This window comes from Eumetopias jubatus, unplaced genomic scaffold (genome assembly GCF_037043125.1).
Source record: "Eumetopias jubatus isolate StellerSeaLion01/CBP00866 unplaced genomic scaffold, mEumJub1_p1.0 scaffold_15, whole genome shotgun sequence".
In the NCBI taxonomy this organism is placed as follows: Eukaryota; Metazoa; Chordata; class Mammalia; order Carnivora; family Otariidae; genus Eumetopias; species Eumetopias jubatus.
Window position 1 is genome coordinate 6,053,403 of NW_028274821.1, and position 17,068 is coordinate 6,070,470.

Sequence of the window (17,068 nt, forward strand, 5' to 3'; positions counted from 1 at the left end):
AAATGAAAGGGAAAAAATGAGATGAACAGGGACTGTGTACAGGACTGTGCACCTCTGCAACCTGCTATACTGCGCTTTCAGGTGTTAATCTGGTGACTCAATACAGTCACATGCTGGAAGGGAAAAAAAAAATCACAACAACACAACAGGAATTCTAAATTAAACTGTCTTTCCCTTATTCACAAATAAGTTACATTCTAATTCATGTTACACTCACTTTCAGGTTGCTATACACTTCCATTTAGCTAGGTGTGAGAGGAATAGTCAAGGTAGCAGGAGAAAATAGACTTGGAATGGCAGGTTGGGGCCAGATCACAGGAGGTCCTGAGTACTAGGCTAAGCGTTTGGAACACACTTTGAATGCAAAGGGAAGCCACTGAAAGGTTTGGGAATAAGAGCTCTGATTTAGAAATAGCTATACATAAGATGCACTTTGAGTGGAGAAAAAAGAAGAGCTAAAAGTTTTTAGCCATAGGCAATCTAGAAAAGATACAAGAAGACCTGCACTGAGGTTATGGCAGTGAGAAGAACAGAAGAGCATGGCAGTAAACTAGAGACAGGACTTGGCACTTACACTGGTGATCAGATGGGAATGCAGAATCAAAGGACTCACAGTGTTTTTTCCTATTATAAGTAAAACTGCAATAAAAATACTTACACATATGCCTAAAAGACATTGGGCTACTATCTGTCAGAGTCCTAAAAATGAGACAGTACTTAAAATTCATTTTAATGCTCCTTGTGCCTGGCTATCTACTGTCTAAAACTGAGGAAAATTTTAGGGATAATTATGGCCTGAAATCATGTCTACAAAAATGGCATTCTACTTCTGAAATTCAGAGAAAACACTCTCCCCCAAAACACTATATACCAATTCTTAAAATGGTAAGGGATTTTCTCTCCCACACCCCATTAAAAAACAGTCAGTGAGATTTCTTTTTAAGGTACCAGCTGATAAGGAGATGACTATGGTTCTGTTGGTGATACAGAAATAGAATTTTGTACTAACTGATGAGTGAAAGCACACAATGAGAATACTTGAGTGGGGAAGGTCAGGCAGTAAAGAAAGTACACAGGGTGGCTGCTTTGGTCCTGACTTAATTTGCAGAGAGTTATGTCATATTGCTCTACAGATCATGCAATTGTATATCCTTCCCTACACCTTCTATCAAGGACATTTTGTAAAAGCAAGTTTCAAAGTATCTCCTAGGTTCAGCTTCATTCCACAATAGCTAGTAGGATTAAACAACCAGGCTAACAGTGAAAGGCAGTAAAGCAGAATTAAGACTTTGGAACTCTAGAACCAGGCTGCATATGATCTTAGGTACACAGTATCTCTGTAATCTTGGGCAGGTTACTTAATCTTTCTTAGTTACCTCAACTATATGATGGGGAAAAATAATCTACCTTTAGAGCACTGTTATGAAGAATTAATTTTAATACACATAAAGCATTTACAATAGTGCCTAGCGCATATTAGACACACCCAAAATCTGCTACCATAAGAACTCTGAATCTTCAATAGTTAATTTATCATCAATGTATTTCATGTTAAGAGGCTAAGAAAATGGGTAATGCATTTGAGGAAAAGGACCATCAAAACCAGTAAAGCTTCAGAATCCAATCAAAGTCTGGTTACTAGAAAGTTCACCTACCCAATACCCATTCCATGATAGCATACAATCCTTTAACATTTTTTTAAAAATTTGAGAGAGGGGGGCGCCTGGGTGGCTCAGTCATTAAGCGTCTGCCTTCGGCTCGGGTCATGATCCCAGAGTCCTGGGATCGAGTCCCACATCGGGCTCCCTGCTCAGCGGGAAGCCTGCTTCTCCCTCTCCCACTCCCCCTGCTTGTGTTCCTTCTCTCGCTGTGTCTCTGTCAAATAAATAAATAAAATCTTTAAAAAAAAAAAAAACTTGAGAACGCACGCAGGCACGCACGCAGGGGGAGGGGCAGAGGGAGAGGGGGAGAATCTCAAGCAGGCTCTCTGTTGAGCGTGGAGGCCGAGGAGGGGGCTCAATCCCACAACCCTGAGATCATGACCTGAGCCAAAATCAAGAGTCAAATGCTTAACCAACTTAAGACACCCATGCGCCCCTAACATTATTTTCAAATGCACCTTGATAGATTATCTTTTAGTATAAATGGTTATTTGCAAAGAAGAGTGACTGCCTTACTGAACAGATTACAAAAATATCAGTGGCCTTTCTAAACTAGTACCATATGACTGATGGCTCTCCATCTGTTTCAGCCTACATTACAATGTAAGAAATGAAAATTAAGGGGCACCTGGGTGGCCCAGCGTGGAGCCTGCCTGATATTCTCTCTCTCTCCCCCTCTGCCCCTCCTCCCCCCAGCTCTCCCTGTCTTAAAAAAAAAAAAAGAAGAAGAAGAAGAAGAGAAAATTAATCTCTTTTGCAGGCAGAGGCAAACAAAAAAGTTGGACAATAGAAATGGTTTAACTTCTGGATCCTGTTAAGATAGAAAGACTGAGCCCACATTCTTAATCTCTCTTCCTCTTTTCAGAGTACAATTGCCAAAGCGTGTGTTGGATGAGTCTGGAGATGTCCAGGTCACCAAGATCTCTTGAGTTCTTGTGGGAGAGAATACATGCTAAGGGACCGGGCAGAGGGAAAGCTTTGCTATGCTTTACTCCTTGAGGCACTGGGCAAAGACCTGGGATTTCAAAGTTCTCTAAGTAACTTAAAAAGCAGAACCCCATGGTTACTCCCCTGAAAAGGCTGAATGTGACTGATCCTGGAAGTGGACACAGCACAGTCCACATAACCCTAATGACTTCAAGAGGCTTAGAGTAGAGGCTGCAATGGTGAACTGAACTGCTCCCACACCTCCTGGTCTCGAAAAGCCATTAGCTTTTCCCCCACACCCAGAGACCATCTGAGAGTAGAGGAGACTCATCTTAAGCCTCGACGGAGGACAAGAGTTTATAAGCTTGTCTGCCTCTGCAAACTGCCGTTTTAGCCAACATCTGCCGGTGGCCATTGTCAGAGAGACCCATATGAAAGCCTGACCTCTATGGGTGGCTGATGGAACACAAGAAAGAAAGTACCATTTATACAATAAGCTCTGTAACAAATGAAACAGCTAAAATATATGGATCCTACTAATAAGCCACACAGATGAGAGAGAAGAATGCAAGCAAACTATGGGGTAAAAATTAAGGGCTCTCAGGAGGTACTATGAGAACATAAACAAGACTTTTCAGAGCTAAACATTTCCTACTAGGAAAATCAGACAAATATAAAGAATAATCCTTTATGGGAGCTGAACCTTTTACTCCAGAAGATCACAGGGAAACACTTTCATGATACAAAACATGAAGAGATAAAATCACCACTGAAAGATAAGAGGCGTGAAGAACAAACTCAAATTGATATTTATTTAGAGAGTAATAAAAGAAAATTTCCCTAGCTGTAGAAACACTACAACTGAGATTCAGGTTTAATATGAAGGTGGAGGGGAGGGGGACAGAGGGAGACAGTTTAATGGAAAATGATATATATCTACAGATAACAAACAGAAATAACTGAATTTTAATCATACAGAGAAAAAGATGATGAGGTTGCCTACAAAGGAGGGAGAATAGATTATCACTAGATTTCTCACCAGTAACACTAGAAACCAGAAGACATTGAAACAATAGCTCATGGCTAGAAAAAAAGAACCCCAAATCTAAGAATCCTACAGCTAGACAGGATATCCTTTAATGTGGTTAAAGAGTGGAATGTTCAGATACTATTTATTTCATTTAATGTATGAATGCCTACCAGGTGCAGAAAAAACCCTCTTGGAACCTGGAGCTACAGTGAAGAGAACAAGCAAACTGACATGGAATATTCTAGGTTAAAAAAATGGACAAACACAGGCCCTGCAAAGGGCCAATTCATACATCAAGAGATGATGAACCTCACTAGCAATGAAACAAATCGAATTAGATGACAAGACCATGTTTCATCAATCTAGTTTAGACATAAATGCAGGAAAACAGGAATCTTATGAACACTTAGGAGTAACTCTGGAATGGATACAATTTTGCTGAAAAATAACTTGGCAACATTTATTAAAAAGAATAAAGATATATCCTTTGACTACTACTACATAGGAGAAATTGCCCTAAAGAAATAAAGGTACCAATACAAAAAGGATGTATGTACAATAATGTTTACTGTAGCGCTGCTTGTAGTTGCCAAAAGTCCATCAAAAAAGAATGGTAAAGTAAATAAGAAACTTCCATACTGTGAAATATTATACAAATACTAAACTTAATAAGTTAGAAGTATATATATTAACCTGGAAGAACAATCATAATATACTAAGTGAAAAAAAATCAAATTACAAGCAATGTGTAAATTAAGATCCCAGTTTTGGGTGTAAATTATGAAGTGTCTTATACCTATTCATCAACTTAAAAATCCACTCATCTGTAAGTTACAATCCTTTGCAGACATTCAAAATCACGTTATAGAAAAATGCTGAAGCGAGACAATGTTCATGATATAGTATGTCAAAAAAGCAGATTACAAAACTATATGACTGCTTTGTATAAAGAATATCTTAGACAATCCTCCATTTATGAAACTTACAGATTTATTAAATACGCTCATCAATAAGTGACATTAGCAGTCACTTACAGAAATATCACTTTGCATTTAAAGATAAATAGACTTGTGCTCGCTTCAGCAGCACATATACTAAAGATAAATAGACTTCAATAGCTTTCAAATTCTAAGTGCTATTAAGTATGAGTATCTGCAAATATCCATAAAAAGATATACGGATATAAATAAAAATTAACGATTATCTGTGAAAAGCGGAATTATTGGTGATTCTTTTCTTGTGTTTCTCAGGTTTCTTCATCAGACATGTATCACCCTTATAACTTAAAAATTAAAACTTTAAGGACGCCTGGGTGGCTCAGTCACTTAAGCATCTGACTTCAGCTCAGGTCATGATCCCAGGGTCCTGGGATCGAGCTGCACATCAGGCTCCCTGCTCATTGGGGAGCCTGCTCCCCCTGCCTGTGCATGTTCTCTCGCTCTCTCTCCCCTCAGACAAATAAAATCTTAAAAAAAAAAAAAAATTAAAACTTTAAAAAAATCCAATTCTTAAAACTATAAAACTCCTAGAAGATAACAGAAAATCTAGATGACCTTGGGTTTGGGAATAACATTTAGATACAACACCAAAGGAATGATACACAAGAAAGAAGAGATAAGCTAGACTTCATTAAAGTTAAAAATGTGTGCTCTACCAAAAACCAGTCCAAAGAACAGAAAGACAAGCCACAAACTGGAAGAAAGTACTTACAAAAGATATACATGAGAAAGGACTGGTATCCAAAATAAAGAACTCAAGAAGTTCAAGAATAAGAAAACCACTCAATTAAAAACTGGACCAAACACCTTTAACAGACACCTCATCAAAATACACAGATGGCAAATAAGCATATGAAAAGATGCTCCACATCATAACATCAATCAGGAAAAAGCAAATTAAAACAATGAAATATCATCATAGGCCTATTAGAATAGCCAAAATCCAAAACATTTAATAACACCTAATGCTGATAAAGATGTGGAGTAAGAGGGACTCTCACTCATTGCAGATTGGAGTACAAAACGGTAAGGCCACCATGTAAGACAATTTGGCAGTATCTTTCAAAACTAAACATAATCTTACCATACAATCCAGCAAACGCACTTCTTGGTATTTACCCAAAGGAGCCGAAAATGTATATCCACACAAAAACCTGCAAACAGATGTTTACAGCTGCTTATTCATAACTGCCAAAACTTGGATGCAACCAAGATGTTCTTCAGTAGGTCAATGGATACAAAAACTGTGGTACATCCAAACAATAACATATTCAGTGCTAAAAAGAAATCACCTATCACGCCATGAAGCCATGGAGGAACCTTAAATGCATATTACCAAGTGAAAGAAGCCAATCTGAAAAGGCTACATACTGTATGAATCCAACTACAGGACATTCTGGAAAAGGCAAAATTAGGAAGACGAAAAAGATCCGTACTTGCAAAAAGTTACTGGAAAAGGGATTACAGGTAGAGCAGGGGATTTTTGAAGCAATGAAACTACTCTGTATCTACACTGGTGGATATGTCATTATATTTGTCCAAACCCATAGAACAAGAGTGCACCATAATGTACACTGTGGATTCTAGGTGATAATGGTGTGTGAATGTAGGTTCATCAGTTGTAACAAATGTACCAGGGATGTTGATAATAGAGAAGGTTATGCATGTGGTGGGGCTTCGAAGAGATATAAAGAAAATCTCTATGCTTTCCCCTCAGTTTTGCTGTGAACCTAAAAATACTCTAAAAATTAAAGTTTATTTTTCATAAACTCCACTTATGATCCTTTATGTATTTTAAAATTCATGAGCTAAAACATTAATTCATGTCTTAAATTATACAAATAGAGATGATAAATCACTTGGATCAGGTTAGGATTTACTAAGTATATTTAATACAAGCCACCCTATAATAGTTAAAATTATATTCATCATGACATCTCCACAAAGTTGTAGATAAAGACTATAAAACAGGCGCCTGGCTGGCTCAGTCAGTGGTGTATGCAACTCTTGATCTTGGGGTTGTGAGTTCGAGCCCCACACCGGGTGTAGAGATTACTTAAAAATAAAATCTTAAGGGGAAAAAAGCTATAAACAATAACTGTGAAATAAAAACTAGATTCTCAACAGCCAAAAAAGTAGGTGGTTTTATTGTCTCTTTTGTATATGTATTTTATCTCTACAAATTGAAGACCAGAATAATTTCTTCTAACTTCTTTGTTTTCTTAATACTTAGTACAGTGCAAAAGATTAATAAATTAATGTGAAATTATTTCTGCTCTAAAAACAAAGCTAACAGACTATTTTCTCTTTACTAGGATATAGGGGCTGTCTCTGGTTATCTGCTCCTGGCCCGGGGGTAATGAGGGCAGGGGAACAGTGGCCCAGAGTGTAAGAGCTCCATAATGATGATGTTTGGGGGTACAGGCTATGTATTGCTTGGTCTGCATATGAAAGGCACACTAATAGGTGAATCCTTATTACTATCTCTAGAAATTGCCTGGCCTTGGGAAGGACAGCCTCTCCAGGGTCCACAAGGCCTCAAGATATCAAAGCATCATATATACAGAAAAATAAAAGGGAATAGTTAATACAGAGAGAAAACAAAATCTCATAAATTTTACTGCTAAAAAATTCTAAATATAATGGTAATGAAAACTGAGCACAATTTTCTTTGTAATACTTATCCACTAAAGAGAATGAAATTCTTTTTATGGGGTAACATTTTTGCTTAACTGGGGTTTAAAGTTAGTGTTCCCTCTCACCTTAATGCTGGCCTGTAATGAGATCTTACATACTCTATTTGAAATGTCTTTTCACATAAGTAGTGCCAAATACTGATACGAATCCATGAGCAAATGATTTTAACTGAATATAATCATCAACTTGTAGGTAAGTATACAAAAGTCCACCAGATTCTTCTCCTTCTTGCTTTTTAACATGTCATTATGTGGTAGATTAATCACTTCCAACTGAAAGCTGGATGAAAGCACTCCTCATTTGCACAATTAAATGGATTATGAAATATAGACATCTCCTTTGCAATTGCATCAAGTTCTGAAATATGCTACTGGAATTGGGTGAGCTCAGAAAATATATCTACTGCTAATTTTTGTTGGAAATACAGATCTTACTGTTCAATTTTTGACAGCAGGGGAAACAGAAAAAGCAGCGTGGCATTACCTGTGATTCAAACAACAGTAGTTGTCACCAAAATGACTTGACCACATATAAATCTCACATTTAAACACTGTTTTGACTGAATTCATGTGCAAGCATTACCAAGTCTGCAGCAAAGTTATCATTTGCCAGATCATTCAGTGTCTGGTAAGTGGCTGAGGTGGTTCTTCAAGTTCAAAAAATTTCAAAATGAGCCCCAACATAAAAAAAAAAAAAAAATCAACAATAAACCTTTACCACTGACTGCTAAGACATTAAACACCCATGGAATTGGGCAAGTCAGGATCTCCAGCTTCTATTTCTAACAACTTAAAATGGCCATAGGTGTTCAACACTTCCATGTGCACTAGCTTTGTAAACCGTCCAACTAAGCCTTTCTCTGCTCCGCGTGTATTTTTGTCACTATCAGTTAAAACACACTTTAGTGGACTCTGCTTCAGGTTGTACTGATTAGTGTTTTCTCAACTTCTTTAAAATCTTTTCACCTCCCATACATGTTTTTCACAGGGAGTAATTCTCAGTCATTTCACACTTTACACTGACTATTCAAATAAACTAAGCAGTACTGTAATACTCCTCAAGTCATCAAAAAACAGCTAAACTTACTTTGGTTGTACCTTCATTTTCATTTTTTGTGAAAATATTCTGCTTTAAATATTCTAATTTTTCTATTAATTTCAGTGAGATGGGAATACTGAGATAAATACTAAGTTGGATAATGTCAACTTTTATTGTATTCTTTTGGCTCTGCTATAGGGTCACTGCATAATTAAGACAATTTCCCATCCAATCCAATAATAAATTAATCTATATTCCAATGTATTTTAGAAGCATGATATTCAAAACCTATTCTTTTGTTCTTTTGACATGATAGGTATGCACTAGTAATAAACATTACACAGAATGTTATGGTACGGCAGTATGTGTGCACTTGAAACATCTGATCTATAAACGTGTTACTCTTACAGTGAGTGCACTGAGCAGAAAAGAGATAGAGCGCCACATATGGTTGCTGTCAGGACCACTTGACTCAGCTACTGCAGCTTGAAACCAGCCATAGAAATGATCTAAATAAAGTTAACATTTTCATACTCCAACATTACTTAGGGACAGTGAAATTTAAAATTCATGTAATGAAAGACAGACCTAGATAACAGCCACATTAGTGAAACTAACTCAGAAAACAACCTGAGGGTGCCTAGGTGGCTCAATTAAGGGCCCAACTCTTGATTTTCACTTAGGTCATGATCTCAGGGTCGTGGGACTGAGCCCCCTTTCAGCTCTGCACTGGGCGTAGAGCCTGCTTGGTATTCTCTCTTTCCCTCTCCCTAATCCCCCCACCCCCACCCAGGCTCATACCCTCTCTCTCAAAAAAGAAGAGGGGAGGGGAGGGGAAGGAAGAAAACCACCTGCATACTGGCAGAACAGACTTTCCACAGTTAATCATACTGAGGACACATCAAAAAGGGTAGGAGAGGCAGAAACTCCATTGGGAACCAAACTCCTGGGGAGACTAACCACAAATGGGAGGGATACCACAAGCATGGAGAAGGGAGAGAAGCAGACCCCACGCTATGAACCTCAGGCAGAGAAGAGTTGCTCAAGGAAGAAGAGTCCCCAAAACATTTGGTATGGAAACCAGCAAGCTTAACTCGAGGTACTTTAAAAAATCAGAAGACTTAGCTCTGGAAAAGGTGGAGGGCAAGAGGAAACTGAGTTCCCCCCTTAAAGAGCCAGCATAACAAACAAGCTGGAGGAGATACAGCACAGCAGCAGCAGTTTGAAAAAAGCCTGGAGTGTATGTGAAGCATATGCATTTACTAATCTCAGAACATGCGCTGAAGGGACAGGGATCTTCAGGAGACTTGCCCAAGAACTAAAGAGCTGGTCCATTTCTCTAACCCCCACCCCAGCTTAAATAATCTGACACTAGCAGTAATCAAGCATGAACACTCATCAACTACCTTGCTAATACCACACACCCAGCCCCATCCAGCCCACCACAGTGCCTGCCAAGACATGCCCTCCAAACAATCCAGCAGGGACCAGTGCCACTCTGAAGTGAGGCCTGCTCTGGAGAAAAGGGAACATAACCACACACACCAGTGGGATTACAGCCCCCGCGGACGGACTAGGGCAGAGAGCTGGTTTGACTACAGGCCCTGGCCACAAAGGAAAGCCTCTCAGGGACAACACAAGGAGAGCATGCTGTAGTTTGGTATGACTGCGGACCCAGCAGATGAGCTGAGAACAGGTATCTGGTCTGACAGCAGACAGCACCCAACTAAAAGCCCACAGCAGCCCCAGAATGGCCCTTTAACAGCACAGGGACCAAATCCTGCCCAGTGTACCCACAAAGAAAACTCCTGTGAAATGCCTTCTGGTTCTGGTTAATAGAGGACACTGTGGTACAGGGCACCACAAGGTCTCTTCTTCTATGGCCACTACTATCAAGATAAGGAAACATAGATGACTTCCCTAATACAGAGAAACAAACCCAGACAATATAAGGACACAAAAGAGTATGTCCCAAATGAAAGAACAGGGCAAAACTACAGCAAAAGAGCTATGTGAAATGGATAGAAGCAATATGCCTGATAAAGAATTCAAAGTGATGGTCATAAACATACTCACTGTACTTAAGAAAACAATGGAGGATCTCTGTGCGACCTTCAACGAGGGGACAGAAAATATAAAAAAGAACCAATCAGAGATGAAGAATCAATAATTAAAAATTAAAAATACCCTAGAGGGCTTACCAAAAAACAAACCAAACCAAAACAAAAAAACCCTAAAGGGAATAAATAGCAGATTAGAGGAGGCAGACAAACCCATCAGTGACCTGGAGTCCAGAATAATGGAAATCAACCCAGCTGAGCAGCAAAAAGTAAAAGGAACAATAAAAAATGAGAATATGTAAAGGGAAATCAGCAACATCATAAAGCATATTAGTATGCAATTTATAAGGATCCCAGAAGGAATAGAGATAGAAAAAGGGGCAGAAAATTTCCCTGGTTTTTCAGCAGAAACTTTGCAGGCTAGAAGAGAGTGGCATGATATATTAAAAGTACTGAAAACAATAAAATGTGGAACTGAGAATATCTTACCCAGAAAGGTTATCACTCAGAATAGGAGAGTTTCCCAAACAAACAAAAGTTACAGGACTTCATCACTATTAAGCCAGCTTTACAAGAAATACTAAAGGGAATTCTTTGAGTGAAAAGAAAAGGCAATAATCAGCAATAAGAAAATTATGAAATTCCACAGGTAAATACAAACAAAGTAGATTAATCACTTAAAAAAACCTGTACAGAGATTAAAGCACAAAAGCAGTAATATCAATTATCCCCAAAAAACTCAGTCAAGGGGCGCCTGGGTGGCTCAGTTGGTTAAGCGACTGCCTTCGGCTCAGGTCATGATCCTGGAGTCCCGGGATCGAGTCCCGCATCGGGCTCCCTGCTCAGCGGGGAGTCTGCTTCTCCCTCTGACCCTCTTCCCTCTTGTGCTCTCTCTCATTCTCTCTCTCTCTCTCAAATAAATAAATAAAATCTTTAAAAAAAAAAAAAAAACTCAGTCAAGGGAATACACAAAATAAAATGGTATGAAGTATGAAATCATATAAAACATGCATGGGAGTAAAACTTTAGTGCTTTTAGAATGGGTTCAAACCTAACTGACCATCAACTTAATATAGAATGTCATCTGCATAAGATGCTAAATACGAACCTAATGGTAACCACAAATCAAAAACCTGTGACAGAGACATAAAAACAGAAAGGAATAAAAGCGTATCACTAAAGGAGGGCATCAAACCACAAGAGAGAGCAAGGGAAAAACAGAGAAGAATTATAAAAACAACCATAAAACAAGTAACAAATGCCAGTAAGTAGTCATCTGTCAATAATTAAATGTAAAAGGATTAATGTTCCATTCAAAAGATACTCATTGATTGAATGCATAAAAAGGCAAGACCCATCTTTATGCTGCCTAAAGACTTACTTCTACAGACCTAAAGACACATGCATATTCAAAGGGAAGGGATGGAAAAACATTTACATGCAAACAGAAGCCAAAAGAAAGCTGGGGTACCAATACATATATCCAAAAAACCAGACTTTAAAATTAAGACTGTAACATGAGACAAAGGACACTACAAAATGATAAAGGAACAATCCAACAGGAGCATGCAACAATTGTAACTGTTTATGCATCCAATGTGGGAGCACCTAAATATGTAAATCAACTAGCAGCAGACATAAAGGAAGAAATCAATAGTAATATAGTAACAGCAGAAGACTTTAACACCCCACTTACATCAACAGACAGATCACCCAGAAACAATGGCTTTGAATAACACATTGGACCCTATGGACCTAAAAAATATACTCAGAATGTTCTATCCAAAAACAACAGATTACATATTCTTTCCATGCACATGTGGTATATTCCCCAGAACAGATTACACGTTACGGCACAAAACAAATTTCAATAAATTTTAAAAGACTGAAATCATATCATGCATCTTTTCTGACCGTAAGGGAATGAAATTAGAAGTCAATCACAAGAAAAAAATCTGGAAAGAACACAAATACATGGAGGCTAAATAACATGCTACTATACACTGAATGGGTCAATGAAGAAATCAAACAAGAAATAAAAACCTACATGGAAACAAATGAAATTGAAGATAGAGAGTCCAAAATCTTTGGGACGCAGCAAAAGCTGTCCTAAGAGAGAAGATTATAGCAATACAAGCCTACCTCAAAAAACGAGAAAATCCTTAAACTAACCTTACAGGTATAGGAGACAGGAACAGAACAAAGAAAACTCAAAGCCAGTAGAATGAAATAAATAATAAAGACTAGAGCAGAAATACATGAGAGCGAATAAACATACACGCACGAGTGCACGCACACAAAAGAACAGGTCAATGAAACCAGGAGCTGGTTCTCTGAAACGATAAACAAAATTTATAAACCTTTAGCCAGACTCATCAAAACAAGAGAGAGAGAGAACTCAGATAACTAAAATCATATGAAGGAGGAGAATTAACAACGGATACCACAGAAATACAAAGGATTTAAGGAGAATATTACCAAAAATTACATACCCACAAACTGAATGACCTAGAAGAAATGGATACATACCTAGAAACATATAATCCTTCAAAATGAAAGCAGGACAAAATAGAAAATTTGAACAGATCAGTTAACCAGCAAAGAAACTGAACTAGTAATCAAAAAAACTCCCAACAAACAGAAGTCCAGAAAGCTTCTCTGGTAAACTCTACCAAATAGCTAAAGAAGAGTTAATACCTATTCTCAAACTATTCCAAAAAACAGAAGAGGAAGAAAAGCTTCCAAACTTACTCTATGAAGCCAGCATTACCCTGATACAAAAACCAGATAAAGACATTACAAAAAAAGAAAATTACAAGCCATTATCTCTGAAGAACATAGATGCAGAAATCCTCAACAAAGTATTGGCAAACAGAATACAACAGTACATTAATAAAAAAAATCATTCACCACAATTAAGTGGGATTTTTTCCAGGGAAGCAAAGGTAGCTCAGTATGCCCAAATCAATCAATGTAATACATCACATTAACAAGAGAAAGGATAAAAATCATATGATCATCTCAATAGATGCAGAGAAAGCATCTGACAAAGTACCACATCTGTTCACGATAAAAACTCTCAATAAAGAAATTTTAAAGTAAACATACCTCAACATAATAAAGACAAAAATGTCCATTCTCACCACTTTTATTCAACATAGTAGTCAAAGACCTAGCCACACCAATTAGACAAAAAAAAAAAAATTAGTAAAGTAAAACTTCCACTATTTGCAGACGACATACTATATATAAAAAAATCCTCAAGACTCCACCCACCAAAATACTACTAGAACTGATAAATGAATTCAGTAAAGCCATATACTAAATTAATATACAGAAATCTGGTTCATTTCTATACATTAATAATGAAGTAGCAGAAAGAGAAATTTAAACAATCCCATTTACAATTGCACTAAAAAGAATAAAATACCTAAGAATAAACTTAACCAAGGAGGTGAAAGATTTGGACTCTGAAAACTATAAAACAATGGTGAAAGAAATTGAAGGTGACACAAACAAATGGAAAGATATTCCATGTTAATGGATTGGAAGAACCAATATTGTTAAAATGTCCATGCTACCCAAAGCAATCTACACATTTCCTGTAATCCTTATTAAAGTATCAACAACTTTTTTCACAGAGCTAGAAAAAAAAATTCCACAATTTGTATGGAACTGCAAAAGAACCCGAATAGCCAAAGCAATCTTGAAAAAGAGGAACAAAGCTGGAGGTGTCACAATCCCAGACTTCAACATATAAAGTTGCAGTAATCAAAATAGTATAGTACTGGCACATAAACATGTAGGATCAATATAACAGAATAAAGAACCCAGAAATAAACCAATAATTACATGATCAATTTATTAAAAAATAAAAAAAAAAAGGAAAGAACATACAATAGAGAAAAGACAGTCTCTTCAGCAAACTGCTGAGAAAACTGGACAGCAACATACAAAAGAATGAAACTGAACCACTTTCTTACACCATACGCAAACTAAACCCAGAATGGATTAAAGATATAAATGTGATACCTGAAATCATAAAATTCCTAGGGGAATATATAAGCAGTAATTTCACTGAGTTTGGCCGAAGAATCGTTTCTCTAGATTGTCTCTTCTGACAAGGGAAACAAAAGCAAAATTAAACTATAGAGACTAAAGCAAAATAAAAAACTTTTTGCACAGGGAAGGAAACCAGCAAAACACAAAGGCCACCTACCGAATGGAGAAGATATCTGCAAATGATATATCTGATAAAAGGTGAGTATCCAAAATTATAAAGAACTTAACAACAACAACAAACCCCAAATACTCCAATTAAAAATGGGTGCAGGACCTGCATAGACATTTTTCCCAAGAAGATGTAGAGATGGCCAACAGACACATGACAAGATGCTCAACATCACTCATCATCACAGAAATGCAAATCAAAACCACAATGAGATATCACTTTACCTGTCAGAATAGCTAGAATGAAAAACACAAGAGCTTCTACCTCTGAAGCCATTTTATGAACTGTCATGTGCCACCTGAGCCTCCAATAAAAACAAAAACAGGCAAAACAAATAAAAACACAAGAAATAAGTGTTAGTGAGGACATGGGGGAAAAGGAACCCTCACGCACTTCTGGTGGGAATGCAAATTGTTGTAGCCATCATGGAAAGCAGTATGAAGGTTCCTTAAAAAATTAAAAACAGAAATCCCACCTGTCCCAGTAATTCCACTTCTGGATATTTACCCAAAGAATACAAAAACACTTATTTGAAAAACTATATGCACCTCTGTCTTTACTGAAGCATTATTTATAATAGCCAAATTATGTAAGCAACCCAATTATCCATCCCTAGATGAAAAGGATAAAGAAGAAGTGGTGTACATATATATGCAACGGAATATTACTTAGCCATAAAATGGCAAGACTGAAATCTTGCCATTAACGACAACATGGATGGAGCTAGAGAGTATAATGCTAAGTAAGTTAAAAAAACACACATACAATGTTTTCACTCATATGTAGAATTTAAGAAACAAAACAAATGAACAAAGAAAAAGAAAAAATAACAGACTCTACAGAGAACAAACTGGTGGTTGTCACAGAACAGGGGTATAGGGAGGATGGGTGAAATATATAAAGGGGATTAAGAGTTCACTTATCTTGATGAGCACTGAGAAACGTACAGAATTGCTGAATAATTTTTTACACCTGAAAATAACAACGTACGTTAATTACTCTCCAAATTAAAAATAAGTTAAAAATAATATTCATAATTTTCAGATGTCAAAATATTTCTCTTTTTCTTAATAATTTAAATATCTTGAACTATTCTGAATTCATTATCCTTACAAAAAAAAGCAGGAGTGTAGATTTGGTAGGTGGTTGGTAGTCTGCAGAACTGAGGAACTGCTCAATATTTTTATAATGTGGACCATTTTCCAATGATTAACCTGGTCAGCATTACACAGTATAGACTAAAAAAAAAGGACAGAAAGCACAGAGGTAAGTTATGTATAAGCTAAGAATACAGGCAAACCTCTGAGATGGTGCAGCTTCAGTTCTAGAACATCTCAGGAAAGTGAATTTCACAATGAACGACTCAGGCCTTCCAACACATATAAAAGTTATATTTACACTATACTGTGGTTTTTTAAGGTATGCAATAGCATTATGTTCAAAAATACAATGTACATAGCTTAATTAAAAAACATTTGATTGCTACCAAATGCTATCATCTGAGCTTTCTGCAACTCGAAATCTTTTTGCTGGTGGTGGCTGCTGAAGGTGGTTGCTGAAGTGGCTGAGGCCACTTTATCTTAAAACAACAATGAAGTTCGGTGCATCAACTGACTCTTCCTTTCGTGAAACTTTCTCTGCAGCCTGCAATGCTGTTTGATAGCTTTTACCGACAGAACTTTCAAAATTGGTGTCAATCCTCTCAAACCCAGTCGCTGCTCTATCAACTAAGCCGATGCAATATTCTAAATCCTTTGTTGTCATTTCAACAGTCTTCACAGCACCTTCACCAGGAGTGGATCCCACCTCAAGAAACCACTTTCTTTGCTCATGCCTCAGCAGCAACTCTTCATCCGTTCAAGCTGTATCCTGAGATGGCAGCAGTTCCTTCCCATCTTCAGGCTCCACTTCTAATTCTGGTTCTCTTGCTATTTCCACCACTTCTGCAGTGACCTCTTCCTCTGAAGTCTTGAACCCCTCAAAGTCATCCATGAAGACTGGAATCTACTCCTTCCAAATTCCTAACAACGTTGATATGTTGATCTCACCCCACGAATCATGAATATTCTTCATGGCATCTAGGATGGTGAATCCTTCCCAGAAGGTTTTCAATTGACTTTGCCCAGATCCATCAGAGGAATCACTATGTACGGCAAGTAGAGTCCTATGAAACATACTTCTTAAATAAGAAGACTTGAATAAGAAATGAAACAAAGAAAAAAGAGACAAAGACTCTCAAATACAGAGAACCAAATGGAGACTGCCAGAGGGGAGGTGGGTGGGAGGGATGGGTGAAAGAGATCAAGGGAATCAAGAGCACACTTAACATGATAAGCACCGAGTCATGCATGGAACCGTTCAGTCGTCATACTGTACCCCTGTACACTTGAAACCAGGATGACACTATAAGTTATACTCCAATAAAA

The 17,068-nt window shown here is 37.5% G+C and overlaps 1 protein-coding gene across 7 annotated transcripts in view; it reads right to left on the reverse strand.

The window, feature by feature from the left end:
• RIC1 (RIC1 partner of RAB6A GEF complex) overlaps positions 1-17,068 on the reverse strand; it is a 167,533-nt gene that overhangs the window by 99,984 nt on the left and 50,481 nt on the right. For 4 of the 7 annotated variants that reach the window (XM_028117343.2, XM_028117346.2, XM_028117344.2 and 1 more), the window contains exon 3: positions 10,428-10,463. The exons of 2 other annotated variants lie outside the window; for them this stretch is intronic. In XM_028117343.2, the coding sequence (XP_027973144.1) occupies positions 10,428-10,463 (36 nt within the window). Of the gene's footprint in view, positions 1-5,700; positions 5,771-10,427; positions 10,464-17,068 lie in introns of all 7 variants that reach the window. One more of the 7 variants, XM_088018729.1, reaches the window with a different exon arrangement.